Source organism: Anabrus simplex, chromosome 5, assembly GCF_040414725.1.
Source record: "Anabrus simplex isolate iqAnaSimp1 chromosome 5, ASM4041472v1, whole genome shotgun sequence".
In the NCBI taxonomy this organism is placed as follows: Eukaryota; Metazoa; Arthropoda; class Insecta; order Orthoptera; family Tettigoniidae; genus Anabrus; species Anabrus simplex.
In genome coordinates this window covers 118,365,191-118,379,437 of record NC_090269.1, presented here as the reverse complement: position 1 = coordinate 118,379,437, position 14,247 = coordinate 118,365,191, and the positions used below count along the sequence as shown (strand labels likewise).

The following is a 14,247-nucleotide window of genomic DNA, read 5'->3' as shown; positions in this document are numbered from 1 at the left end:
CTTAGAGTCCCATTGATGTTGCGTTTTACTAGGACATCCAAGAACAGTAGTTTTCTGTTTACTTCGATTTCCATGGTGAACTGAATATTTACGTCAATAGAGTTCAGATGGTTGAGAAATAGCTGCAGGTTGTTGGTCCCGTGAGGCCAGATCACTAACGTGTCATCCACATAACGGAGAAAACATTTCGATTTCAGGGTATATGTGGCTAAGGCTTTCTATTCGAAGTGTTCCATATACATGTTTGCTATTATTGAAGACAGCGGTGACCCCATCGCGGCCCCTTTTGTCTGAAGGGAAATTCTAAGTTCCCATGGAGGGAATTTGATATTTTTCACCAATAAAGCATGTCAAAAACTGATCAGATGTAAGGCTTTTCAGGCATTTGCTCTATCAACCAGCGTTTCGTCTTAGGTCTGACACTAGACTCATCAGAGTGGGATGTGTCAGACCCTACGTGAGCAAATGCCTGAAAAGCCTTACATCTGATCAGCCCTTCTGTCTGTTCGTAGAATTTCCCCTTGAAGTAGAAATAAGTGGCGTTAAGACATTCTTTAGCTAGTGTTGACAGGTCTTCTGGAAATTTCTGGTCTAACAGCGGAACCATGTGACCTTGCCGCGGTGGGGAGGCTTGCGTGTCCCAATGATGCAGATAGCCGAGCCGCAGGTGCAACCATATCAGATGGGTATCTGTTGAGAGACCAGACTAACGAATGGTTCATCGAAAGGGGAGTAGCAGCCTTTCGGTAGTTGCGAGGGCGGCAGTCTAGATGATTGACTGATACGGCCTTCTAATAATACTCAGCATGGCTTAGCTGTGTTGATACTGCTACACAGCTGAAAGCAACGGGAAACTACAGCCATAACTAACTCCCAAGGACATGCAGCTCTCTCTGTATGAATGATTTACTGATGATGGCTTCCTCCCGGGTAAAATATTCCGGAGGTAAACTAGTCCCCCATTCAGATCTCCGGGTGGGGACTACACGAGAGGGGGCGATCATCAAGAAGATTGATACTGACATTTTGCGAGTCGGAGCGTGGAATGTTAGAAGTTTGAATCGTTGTGGTAGGTTAGAGAATCTGAAAAGGTAGATGGATAGGCTAAAGTTAGATGTAGTTGGTATAAGTGAAGTACGTTGGCAGGAAGAACAAGATTTTTGGTCAGGCGACTACTGAATTATCAACACAAAATCAAACAGGGGAAATGCAGGAGTTGGTTTAATAATGAATAAGAAAATAGGGCAGCGGGTAAGCTACTACGACCAGCATAGTGAAAGAATTATCGTAGTCGAGATAGACACCAAACCAATGCCCACCACAGTAGTGCAGGTCTATATGCCTACTAGTTCAGTGGATGATGAAGAAATCGAAAGAATATATGAGGAAATAGAAGATTTAATACAATATGTAAAAGGTGACGAGAATCTTAATTGTGATGGGAGACTGGAATGCAGTGGTAGGCCAAGGAAGAGAAGGTAGTACAGTAGGAGAATTTGGATTGGGACAAAGGAACGAAAGAGGAAGTCGGCTGGTTGAATTCTGCACTGATCATAATTTAGTCCTTGCCAATACTTGGTTCAAACACCACAAACGACGGCTGTACACGTGGACGAGACCTGGAGACACTGGAAGGTATCAAATAGACTTCATTATGATTAGGCAGAGATTCAGAAACCAGGTGTTGGATTGCAAAACTTTCCCAGGAGCAGACGTGGACTCTGACCACAACTTGTTGGTCATGAAATGCCATCTGAAGTTGAAGAAATTGAAGAAAGGAAAGAATGCAAAAAGATAGGATCTAGACAAGTTGAAAGAAAAGAGTGTGAGGGATTGTTTCAAGGAACATGTTGCACAGGGACTAAATGAAAAGGCTGAAGGAAACACTATAGGGGAAGAGTGGAGAGGCATGAAAAATGAAGTCAGTAAGGCTGCTGAAGAAATGTTAGGAAGGAAGAAAAGATCAACTAAGAATCAGTGGATAACTCAGGAGATACTAGACCCGATTGATGAACGACGAAAATACAAGAATGCTAGAAATGAAGAGGGCAGAAAAGAATACAGGCGATTAAAGAATCAAGTGGATAGAACGTGCAAGGTAGCTAAGGAAGAATGGCTGAAGGAGAAGTGCAAGGATGTCGAAGGCTGTATGGTCCTGGGAAAGGTAGATGCTGCATACAGGAAAATCAAGGAAACCTTTGGAGAAAGGAAATCTAGGTGTATGAATATTAAGAGCTCAGATGGAAAGTCACTTCTAGGGAAAGAAGACAAAGCAGAAAGATGGCAGGAGCATATGCAACAATTGTATGAAGGTAAAGATGTAGATAATTTGGTTCGGGAACATGAAGAGGCTGTTGATGCTGATGAAATGGGAGACCCAATTTTGAGGTCAGAGTTGGACAGAACTGTGAGCGACCTAAATAGGAACAAGGCACCTGGAATTGATGACATCCCCTCTGAATTACTGACTGCCTTAGGAGAAACCAGCATGGCAAGGTTATTTCATTTAGTGTGCAAGATGTATGAGACAGGAGAAGTCCCATCCGATTTTCGGAAGAATGTTGTTATACCTATTCCCAAGAAAGCCGGTGCTGACAGGTGTGAAAACTACTGCACCATTAGTTTAGTATCTCATGCCTGCAAAATTTTAACACGTATTATTTACAGAAGAATGGAAAAACAAGTTGAAGCTGAGTTGTGAGAAGATCAGTTTGGCTTCAGAAGAAATTTAGGAACACGTGAAGCAATCTTGACTTTACGTCTGATCTTAGAGGATCGAATCAAGAAGGACAAGCCCACGTACATGGCATTCGTAGATCTAGAAAAGGCATTCGATAATGTTGATTGGACCAAGCTATTTATGATTCTGAAGATGATAGGGATCAGATACCGAGAACGAAGAATTATCTACAATCTGTATAAAAATCAGTCTGCAGTGATAAGAATCAAGGGCTTTGAAAAAGAAGCAGCAATCCAGAAAGGAGTGAGGCAAGGCTGCAGTTTGTCCCCTCTCCTTTTCAATGTTTACATAGAACAGGCAGTAAAGGAAATCAAAGAGGAATTTGAAAAGGGAATCACTATCCAAGGAGAGGAAATTAAAACCTTGGGATTTGCTGATGATATTGTTATTTTGTCTAATACTGCAGAAGATCTCGAAGTTGCTGAATGGTATGGATGAAGTCTTGGATAAGAAGTACAAGATGAAAATAAATAAGTCCAAAACAAAAGTAATGGAGTGCAGTCGAACAAAGGCAGGTGATGTAGGAAATATTAGATTAGGAAATGAAGTCTTAAAGGAAGTAGGTGAATATTGTTACTTGGGTAGTAAAATAACTAACGATGGCAGAAGTAAGGAGGACATAAAATGCAGATTAGCACAAGCAAGGAAGAGCTTTCTTAAGAAAAGAAATTTGCTCACTTCAAACATTGATATCGGAATTAGAAAGCTGTTTTTGAAGACTTTCGTGTGGAGCGTGGCATTGTATGGCAGTGAAACATGGACAATAACTAGCTCAGAAAGAAAGAGACTAGAAGCTTTTGAAATGTGGTGTTACAGAAGAATGCTGAAGGTGAGATGGATAGATGGAATCACGAATGAAGAGATACTTAATCAAATTGGTGAGAGGAGATCGATTTGGCTAAATTTGACGAGAAGAAGAGATAAAATGATAGGACACATCTTAAGACACCCAGGACTTGTTCAGTTGGTTTTTGAAGGAAGTGTAGGTGGTAAGAACGGTAGGGGTAGACCAAGGTATGAATATGACAAGCAGATTAGAGCAGATGTGGGATGTAGTAGTTACTAGAAATGAAAAGGTTAGCACAGGATAGGGTGGCATGGAGTGCTGCATCAAACCAGTCTATGGACTGATGACTCAAACACAACAGCGGAAATACTTCTGTTAGCGGCACCTTGGTGAAAAGTGACGTGATGTTAAAACTAACTTGCTTTCAATTGATTGGTCCTTAAGGAGCTGGATGAAATGTAGAGTCATTCACGTAGGTTTCAGTGTGTCCTGTATGTGGCTGAAGTAGTCCTGCTAGGTAATGGGCGATGTCGTGTGTTGGAGAACATAGTTGGAAATAGGATACATCCTTGACGAACGCCTAAACGTACAGATATACAGCCCCCATGAATGACTCTACGTGTGTAATCATGGTACGATTCTTGAGTGAGATCGACAATTTGTGCTGGCGCTCCATAATGCTTCACTTCCTTCCACATGGTTTCTCTGTTGATCGAGTCAAAAGCTTTCTCAAAGTCAATGAACCCTGCATGGAGGTGAGATGACCATTTGGCACACTGCTCCAGAATTATACTTGAGGTGTTTATTTGGTCATTGCACGAGCGATTAGGACGAAAGCCTGCCTGTTCTCCCGGAGCCTCAAGTTGACATACTCTTTAATTCTGTTCAGCAGAATCCTGGTGAAGTGTGCTAGGTATTGAGAGAAACATAATGCCCCTCCATTTGTTACAATTTTATGTATCCTCCTTTTTTGGCAGCTGCACCAACAACCCACATCTCTAGTCTTGTCGGCATTTCTCCAGTAACCCATACATTCTCGAATAGAGGCTGCAATATATTGGCATTAGTGTCCATATCAATCTTCATGACTTCTGATGGAATGTTATTAACTCCTGCTGACTTGTCAATATGCAGCTCTCTCAATGCCTTCTTGATTTCCCTTACTGTCGGAATGCAGGATTTATTCCTTGGGTCAGACTGAATCTCATCTTCTCCTTCCCCCACATCTGACTGATCTTCTATGGAGCGGTTTAGAACTGCAGAAAAATGTTCCTGCCATCACTTCAGTTGATCTTCAGGTTAGGGGTTCCATCTTTGTTCCTGAATGAATGTTTTTTCTGCACCTGCTTCCTTGCCAGAATTCTGCTGATGGTATAGAGTTCTTTGAGATTTCCCTTGTTGGCTGCTGCCGTTTCTGCCTGTTGAGACAGGTCATCTCTCAAGTTCCTTTGATCCCTGCTTACACATCTCTTCACTTCCCTATCCTTTGCAGCATATTTTGATTGCAGTTCTGCCTTTCTTGCTCGTGTCTTACATGCATTCATTGCCTCCTTCATCTCTCTCCTCTCTTTAATGATTTCCCATGTCTGCTCGGTCATCCAGTCTTTTTTCCTCCAATCCCTAGAAACCAGGATATTTTCACTTCCATAAAGACAGATTTAATCTTCAACCATTTTTCCTTAACAGTTTCGGCTGCCACTTCAGTGAGTGCTTGAATCTAATTCTTTAGTTCTATCCTGAAGACTTCCTTCACCTTTCTGACATCCTTTAGCTTTCCAACATCATACTTCTTCCTTGTCTGTTCTGTCCTCCTTTTCTGTGCCTGGATCTCCATTCTGAAGGTAGCCACAACAAGATGATGATCACTACTGATGATGTCTGCATCTCTCTTATTCCTCACATCCAACAGTGATTGCCTCCACCTTTGTCCAATCGCCTCATGATCTATCTTATTCTCTGTCCTATGATGTCCAGGTCACTTTATGGCAATCTTTTATGTGGAAATACCGTACCACCAATAATCAGATGGTGGCTGGCATAGAAATCCACAACGAACTATCCATTCTCATTTCATTTTCCTAATCCATGCCTTCCCGTGATGTGCTCAAGTCCTTCATTATTCTGGCCCACTTTAGCATTCAAACCTCCTCCAACTATAATTCTATCCTTTCTCTTCTGTTTCTTAATCATGGTATTTAGATGCACATAAAATGCCCGTTTGTCTTCCTCCTTTGCTGTCTCAGTGGGTGCATAGCACACTATCATCACAACATTTCTAATGTTGGTCCTGAAACATGCCACAATTATCCTTGCCGACATTGGATGACACCCCACATAGCTCCTCTCAGCCTCCTTCTCCATCAGTATACCCACACTTCACAACTCACTCAATCGCCCTGAGGTCTTCCAGAATATATAAATGTAGCTCCATCATGGGTGATCAATTCCCCACACCCGCTCCATCTCACCTCACTTAATCCTAAGATATTCAGGCCTTAACTCTTCATACATGCCACTCCCTGTCTTAGTCTTTCACTTTCCCGCAGAGTTCTCACATTCCATAATCCAATTTTTGTTACCCTTTTCAAGCCAAACCTCATCATCTTTGGATCAGTCCGGTTTCTCATTGTTGATGTATCTGTAACGGCGTAATTTAAGGTTGTGCGAGTTATTAGCCCATAGCACCCAAGCCTGGTGGTGGGGCTGCCACCTGAAGCTTTCAGGCATGCTGTTTTCTGTTGGGGTTGTCTTCCTTAGCCATTGAAGATCCCTCTTCACCGCAAAGCAGTGGTTTCCCTCTTCATTTAACCCCAAGAGGGAGGGTTGCCTCCTCTGCCAACTTTTTCGTACCAAAGGTCTCCTTCTCTGCCTCAGTTGCCGTTACGGACTTCACCAGAGGCCCATTAACCGTTACTTTTCAGGGCTCCTGTAAAGCCTTCACAGCTACTGTTGCGGTTCTGGGGCACCTCGAGGTGCCCACTGTACTTCGCTCTTACATCATACCGTTGCCCGTCCCCCATGACGAGGACGAGGGGTTGGACTTACGGGGAACAAATGCTGGGGGCTGTACCTTAATTAAGGCCACGGTCACTACCTTCCCAGTCTTAGCCTTTCCCCATCCTTGTCGCCAAAAACCGTCAGTGTGTTAGTACGACGTTAAACCACTAACAAAAATTTAAAAAACGAAAATATAGAGAGGGGATGAACCACAAATCTTGCTAAATGACACCAAACTGGACAGTGTTCCAAAGTTTAAGTATTTGGGTAGTATAGTATCAAGAGAACCTTATGAATTAGCAAAGCAACACAATTTTACCACCAAGTAAGACAACTGCTGTGGGATAAAGAAGTACTGCTGAAAGCTAAGATGACAGTATATAAAAACTATTATACTCTCATCCTCCTGTATAGCTTGGAAACTACCACGTTAATGAGGCAAGACAACTCAAAACTCGAAGCTGCAGAAATGAAGTTCCTACGCACCATGTTCTAAAAGACCAGGAGAGGAATAAAAAAAAATTCTCCAAGAGGAAGTGGGGAAAAGGAGACACTCTACTGCAAAATCCTGAAGCAAGATTGAAGTGGTTTGGTCATGTAAAGAGTATGAGTACCAGCAGGACTGCAAGAAGGGAACATAAAAGAAGATAAGTAAAAGGAAAAAGATCAGAGGGCAGATAGAGAGAAAAATGGACCATCTAGTGGAGAAGGTTATGAAAGAAGGGTAGTTCATGGACAAAGATGGAGGGGCTTGTATACCATACCAAAAAGAAAATGTAAAATTTGTTGAGTTGATTTTGAAGGTGAATATATGATATACAAAAGAGGTACATTTGTTTCTGTGTTAAATAAAGGACGACTTGACCTGCAAATACATATGGACTTGGAATAACACAAAAAAGCAATTCGAGGAAAAATTTGTTCAAAACAATTAACAGACGTCTTTGTAAAACCGGGTATCAAATTTGAAGATGGTGTAATTGCAGGAGAAGAACCTATCATTTTTCACACTGGTATTTTGACAGGATTCTACTCCACACCAGGCCAGCACTCAAGAGTGGTTGCAAGCAGATGTTCCCGACTTCATTTCCATTGTTGATTGGCCATATGGCAGTCAAGATCCCAGTAAGGATTACAAATTGTGGTAACAGATTTTTGAAGAAATAGTCTGCAAGATGATCCAAATGAAGAAGAGTCAACTGCATGTTGATACGACAAAAAATACCTCAACCGACGTCACTTCGCCTGTTGTCAAGGGCATTTTATACCTACTGCCAGTGTTTCTTGAGGCTGCCCCTAACATGGGGAACAGGCGCCTTTTGCAGCTGCTCCTAACGTGAGTACAGACACTGTGCGGTGGTTTTCAGTGGGATTTCCTCCAACTGAGGGACCACCACCCTCCCAAAGGAGCTCCTCCGCCCAAAGCCGTTGGCTCCTTCAGGGTGTTAGGTTATTTCCCGCTGCCCAACACTCTACGTAGAGACACTGGCTGCACAGTTTACTCTATTACTGTGGCAGGATGAAACCTGGCCAGAAAAGCCCTCGGCACGCTATGGATCGATTGAAGTAGAGGAAACATTGCAAGAAGGCAGACCTGATATAAATGGGAAAATGCAAAGATGATGATGAGTCTCCAAGAAGATATATCTAATATTGATAGCCTGAAAAGAGCCTTGAAGACTGCTATAGGTAGTTTGCCTCTGAACGTCTTGTGTGATACAATCAATATGTGGCCAAGAAAATAAAAATTCCAGTGTTCGAGAAAAAGGTGGCATGAATAGTATACCTGAAAATTGTATTTCTCTTTTCCAGTTGGTTCTTCATAAATTATAATATGCAACAACATTACCTAGTTGTACTTCCTCTTAAAATGAAAATCACCACCACTATGATTGTCACCTTGTAACTGGTTACACAAACATGATAATAATAATGAACTTAAACATTTATGAATTTTAAACGCCTAGTAAAAATATTAGATCACTCACAATGTTCAGACTCGAAGCAACATAAAATGTTGACAGGTTGGGAAACTTGACGACTCTCAAAGGACATGGGAAGTGGCATGGAAACCCTATGAGGCGGATGGAACATTTTCGTCATGGACAAAAAATTAGTAGCTGGTAATTGACCTTGACATTTTATTTGAAGAAACAAATAAGTAATAGAAGGACGAACCAAAATAAAAAAATAAAAACAATAATGGAACTGAATAAAGTTGTTTACAAATAAACGTGACTTTGACTGCATCTGCAGATATGCGCTACACACAATGTAACTTTCAAGTTATACAAAATACAAGAACTGAACAAAACTCTATTAGAGACGCTGAACTACCGGAGGCAAACCTGAGAAACACTAAATTACATATTAGCTACAATGTTTCTAAAAAGAGGAAAAGGGAATTGCCTCCAAAAATTACATTGTGAATGCTTGGCTGAAAAGCTAAGTCATTTCGATGTTTGAATGATAAATGTGAATTCCGAGGGTAAACTCCTACGCAAAAAGCAAAATTTACATTTGAATTAAGTTAATGTCCAAAAAGTAAGAAGAAATAGTGCTTACCCCTAGGCCGGCATTCCATAACGGGACGGAAGCAGGAGCGTGTCCGCTCGCAAGGCAGGTCCGAACCAAAAGACACAGTAGCAAGCTTCGCTCCCACGAAGGCGCACAAGAAATCGAAAAGCCGGAAATGATGCAAGCATATGGTAATCAATTAGGCTATAGAATTTTACTCCCGACTTTCACATTCACCAATTAAATTTGTTATTTCTACCAATTTTGTCATTAACCAAACTCTTTTTGATACCGCAGCCTTTTGGGCCTCTACTGACGGATTGATGGCTTGTTACCTTGCAGCAGGATTGAGAATCATGAAGTCAGTTCTTAAGAATCCTTATACTCTTATTGATGATTTTCAAGAATGGGACCTTTTTTTTCATATTAGAAGTTCTTTGGTAACATCCTTTAGCATTGCTGAATTAAGATAGTGAAACATTACTTTTAATATTTACTGTAGATTGATGCTTTTACAGCCCGTATTAGTAGACATGGCAATAATAATAATAATAATAATAATAATAATAATAATAATAATAATCGTATGGCCTCAGCTACCGTGTGCAGACATTTCAATTCGACACCATCTGGCTGTCTGCTCGTCAATTTCGACGTTCTGTTTTACTCTAGGCCCACTGGATGGCAGACCGAGTAAACCAAAACTCTCTTGGGCGTCTACGGCCGAGATTTAATGAATTTTGTTGGGTAAACACCAAATGTGTCACCAGAGATCTTTTACATGCCGACATCGTACAACATGGAGTGTCGAATGGACTTTTTTCCGCCCTTCAAAAATCCGACTACTTCTGCCGGGTTGGGATCCAGAGGCTGACACTCTACCACTGATCCACAGAGGGAGCTAATAGAAATTGTATTGTAGCTTTTGGACTTCTGCCCTGTCAAGAAAATGAGGTGAAATTCTTTACGTTTCATGAAGACTTCGCTCTGCATCTTTAGAAGAAAGACGTCTGTCCAAGAGGAAGACTTCTCTAATAATGACAGTTCGAGGATACTTTACAGTTGGTCTATTGTAAGTGGTACTTTCGTTTGTCACCAGATGGCTCACTGTGCGCTAGCCTTCCGAATGGGAAGTGACAACACCATTTTAGCTCCAATTAAGATGTTTCTTGTTCTATGCATATGTGCATTGCAAAATAGACAGCAAGGTCATCAGATGAAAGACAATGGGGGAGAAATGTGGTAGATAAAGTGTAATGAAAGACAGGCAAGGATAGAATAGAGAAAAAGATGAAAAGGAAAAAAAGAAGAGAAAAAGCAGAAATGTATGTGTACGTATGTGCAATTTGAGCACTGGAGGAGATGTACTCAAAAGATGTTGAAGAGGCGAGAGTGAACAGAAGGAAGAATTAATACAGAATCACAAACAGGTGTACACAGGTTATAAAAGTAGGACAGATTAGCATAGAGTGAACCCCCTAGTGATGAGCAGAGTACAGAGGGGAAAAAGAAAAGAGATAACAATAGTGCAGGTCAGCAAAGTGAAATACGTATGTAAATCTGGCAACCTCATATTGCTTAATTGATAGCTGGTGTCCCTTTTGAAATTATTAAGATTTTTATGTATTTCCACTGCTTCCCTTGTAATCCTGTAGGCTACCTCTAATGTGTGTGGGTAAGAGCTTGAACATCTTGGAACACATCATGACCTGACGATAGGGTGTGCTCAGCTATTGCTGACTTGCCTCGCTGGTTGAGACATATTTTTTGCTGTTCCTTATGAGTTCCAAGGGACCAGTTTTTTTGACCAGTTTATACCTTGCCACAAGTTCAGGGAATTTTGTACACCTCAGAGTCTAGTAGCAAGGACAATTTGTCCAGACTTCTACTTAAACTGTGCTTTTTGACAGTGCCATACACGGTTTTTTTATTGTGCTGGTAAAGGATCTTGGTAATTCAGTCTGTGGTATTGTAGATAAACGGAAGGCAGGCAGTTCCCCTTCACTTCTTCATTACAGAGTCATCCCTCTGGAATACAGGGCTCTGTAAATCTATACATCATTGTAACCATTATTACCCTCGAACTTAACGTTGAATGTGTCCATCTCTTCCTGGATAGTTGATGGCTCGTTTCGCCCTCATGGTGAGGATCATGAAAATACCCTAATTTTGTGCTGGATGGTGGTGAGAATCTGCATGGAGATACTGATTTGTGTGCATAGGATTACGGTAGACAGTGTGCCTTAAGGAGCCGTCTGGTTTCTTTCTTACTAGAACATTCAGGAAAGGGAGCCATCCATCTGACTCCATCCCCATAGTGAATTTAGTTGAAGGATGCTGCTGATTTAGGTGGTCTAAAAAATAGTGAAATGTCTCAGGACCTTCTGTCCAGACCACAAATGTATCTCCAACATACCTCCACCAAATCATAGGTTTGACAGACACCGAAGAAATAGTCTCCTCCTCAAAATGCTCCATGAAGAAATTAGCCACCATTGGACTTCCATCTGTCTGTTGATAAAATTGCCCATCCCACAAGAAGTAGCTGGAAGTCATGCAGTGGTTAAATAGATGTTCAATGAGAGACATGACCAAGTGAATCAGCTATTTAGTGAACGAGGACTCCACATCAAAACTCACCACAAGTACATTAGGGTTATGGTTGACAACTTAACAAAATATAGGAAGTCCCTAACGTATTATTCAGTACATCCTATATGGGACTGAATTAATGTGCTTAGATATTTTGCCAAAGCATACATAGAACCTTTTGGACAGTCTGAGAGGAACGTCCTCTTTATGGATTTTTGGTAGACCATATAATCTTGGCGGCACTGTGGCCCACAGAGTCAGATGTTTAACCCCCTATTTCAGAATTGAGGCCTGCCTTAAGAGCTTCACAGTGGCATTGGACACAGGAGTTGTAGGGTCACATGAGCTGTCTGTAAACAGGCTCTGACAAACTAGCAGTCATTGCCCATTAGAACAGTTGCATTACTTTTATCAGCTGAGAGAATGGTTGGTTCAAAATCATATTAAAGTTCTTTCAGAGCTCTGTTCTTGCCTCTAATTAAATTGGGTGCAGGTACTGCAACAGACCTCATCATTCTCACACATTCCTGTTGTACCTCCTCAGCCTCATCCCTAAGTAATTTGTGAATGACTGCCTCAGTTGAAGTAATTAACTACTCAGGAGGAATTTTAGAAAAGCAACAGTGAAATTAAATCCCCTAGCTAGAACTGCCGTTTGGTTTTTGTCCAGGGAGTTTTTAGAGAGATTAATGACAATTTTACTAGCATCAGGTTTGATGCAACGGATTGCCTGTTTCTGAGACAGTTGAAGATGGCATCATCACTTCCCACTTAGAAAGCTAGTGTACAGCGAGCCATCTGGTGATGAATGGCAGTACTACTTACAATAGACCAACGGTAAAGTATTCTCATATTCAAACCATTGTTATTACAGAAGTCTTCCTTGTGGACAGACGTGTCTTTTTTCTTCTAAAGACTTGGAGCAAAGCCTCCGCAAAATGTAAAGAATTTCTCCTTGTTTTCTTGACATGGCAAAATCCCAAAAGTTACAGTATCATGTCTATTATGTTTAATGTTTCATTTTAGGTAGGAATATTATGATCTACAATTAGGTTATGTTTGTGTGTGTGAAGCCTGGCACTTAAGTGATACTGTTGTTGATATTAAAATCAGAAAAATATTTGTCTCTTGTAAAGTGAGAAAAATGGGAAAATGTCATTTGTATTATGTAACATTCCTGTCATTTCCATGAATACTTCTGTGCTAGAGATATTCTAATTTCAATTACTTTACTTCTAGGGCAACAGTGGAGTGAACCAATCTATTGACATCGCTGTAACAAGCCATTTTATTCATGGTCAACATCAGAGAAATGACCAATTTAGTCAGTTCTTGGCAGAATTTCCTCAGTGGACGTCTTTAACTGCTTGGACTGCTACATATTCTTCATGGAAGTTCTGACCTCAGCTAGCGTAATAGATCGACTTGAATTCTAACCATTTTCTCATTTTTATGTGAGAAATAGGTCAGAATAGCACAGAAGCACAAGTTGTAGTAATCCAAGTGATGGCATAGCTTTAATATTTCTTATTTCTATTTCTGAAGAGTGAATAATGTGATATAATGCCAAATATTAAAAAGTCCAAGTCACAAAGAAAATAATTGCGGTAATTAGAATAATGCAAAATTAGCATTGAATATGAATTGAGTATCAGGTTAAGTACCTTTGTAGAATAATGCTTATGTACTGTAAATGGTAACATTACTTGTAAGTAGAAGTACTGCATGTGCCATTTCTTCTTCAGATTCATGCTTTTACATAGAAATTACCTTTGGTACTTTTATATCGTATTTTAAGTGCAGAAATTATGCACAGTTCAGTTGAAAAGCTGAATTTTTTTTCTTGTTTCCTTAATGGCATTCATGAAATAAATAATTTGCCTTTTGATTAGAGTGGTGCATTGTTACTGAAGGAGTCATGGAGTGCTTAAGTATTTATACACACACAATCAAGATGGAGAAGTTTCCTTAATAGAAATTACCAATATATGCTGTAATTTATAGTTGGGCACCTGTCGGTGAAAACACTTGTATAAAACACAGTATTATTTGACTTATTTTTCTTCACAAAAACTATTATTATTATTATTATTATTATTATTATTATTATTATTATTATTATTATTATTATTATTATTATTATTATTATTGATCTTGTTGTTGTTGTTGTTGTTTTTATTAAATGTGTATGCATCTGTTTTGTTTTCTCTCTGTTATATATCTCTTGCATATTGTCATGCATTTACCATCCTGTAATATTCTGTCATACCTCTACAGCATGACAGTAGTTTTTGTAATGAAATGATGTTTTGTAATCATTTATAGGGGGGGTGGGGGAGGGGGGATGAAAACAGACTTTGCTCGTGGCAGCACACTTGTGTATATATAGATACTGCATATTGAATAATAATGCAGTGTAAGTTATTTGTAGGAATGAAATTCAATATATTTATTTAAAAATGCAACTCTAGACTTGCTCAAATGCTATTAATGTGGAATTAACAGTGAAGAATAATATAAAGAGATACCTGTTAAGATGTTTTCTCACAGCTTTAAGTTGAGTGTCAATATTTCTGTATTTAGGTTAGGAATTCTATGATGATCTCACTCATTT

The 14,247-nt window shown here is 40.1% G+C and overlaps 1 protein-coding gene across 1 annotated transcript in view; it reads left to right on the top strand.

Annotated features, from left to right (window-relative positions):
- The window catches only part of LOC136874676 (endoplasmic reticulum metallopeptidase 1), a 248,912-nt gene extending 235,191 nt beyond the window's left edge, over window positions 1–13,721 (top strand). The window contains exon 14 of the mRNA XM_067148313.2: window positions 12,873–13,721. Within this exon, the coding sequence (XP_067004414.2) occupies window positions 12,873–13,034 (162 nt within the window). The 3' untranslated portion in view covers window positions 13,035–13,721. The remainder of the gene's footprint in view (window positions 1–12,872) is intronic.
- The last annotated feature ends 526 nt before the right edge of the window (window positions 13,722–14,247 follow it).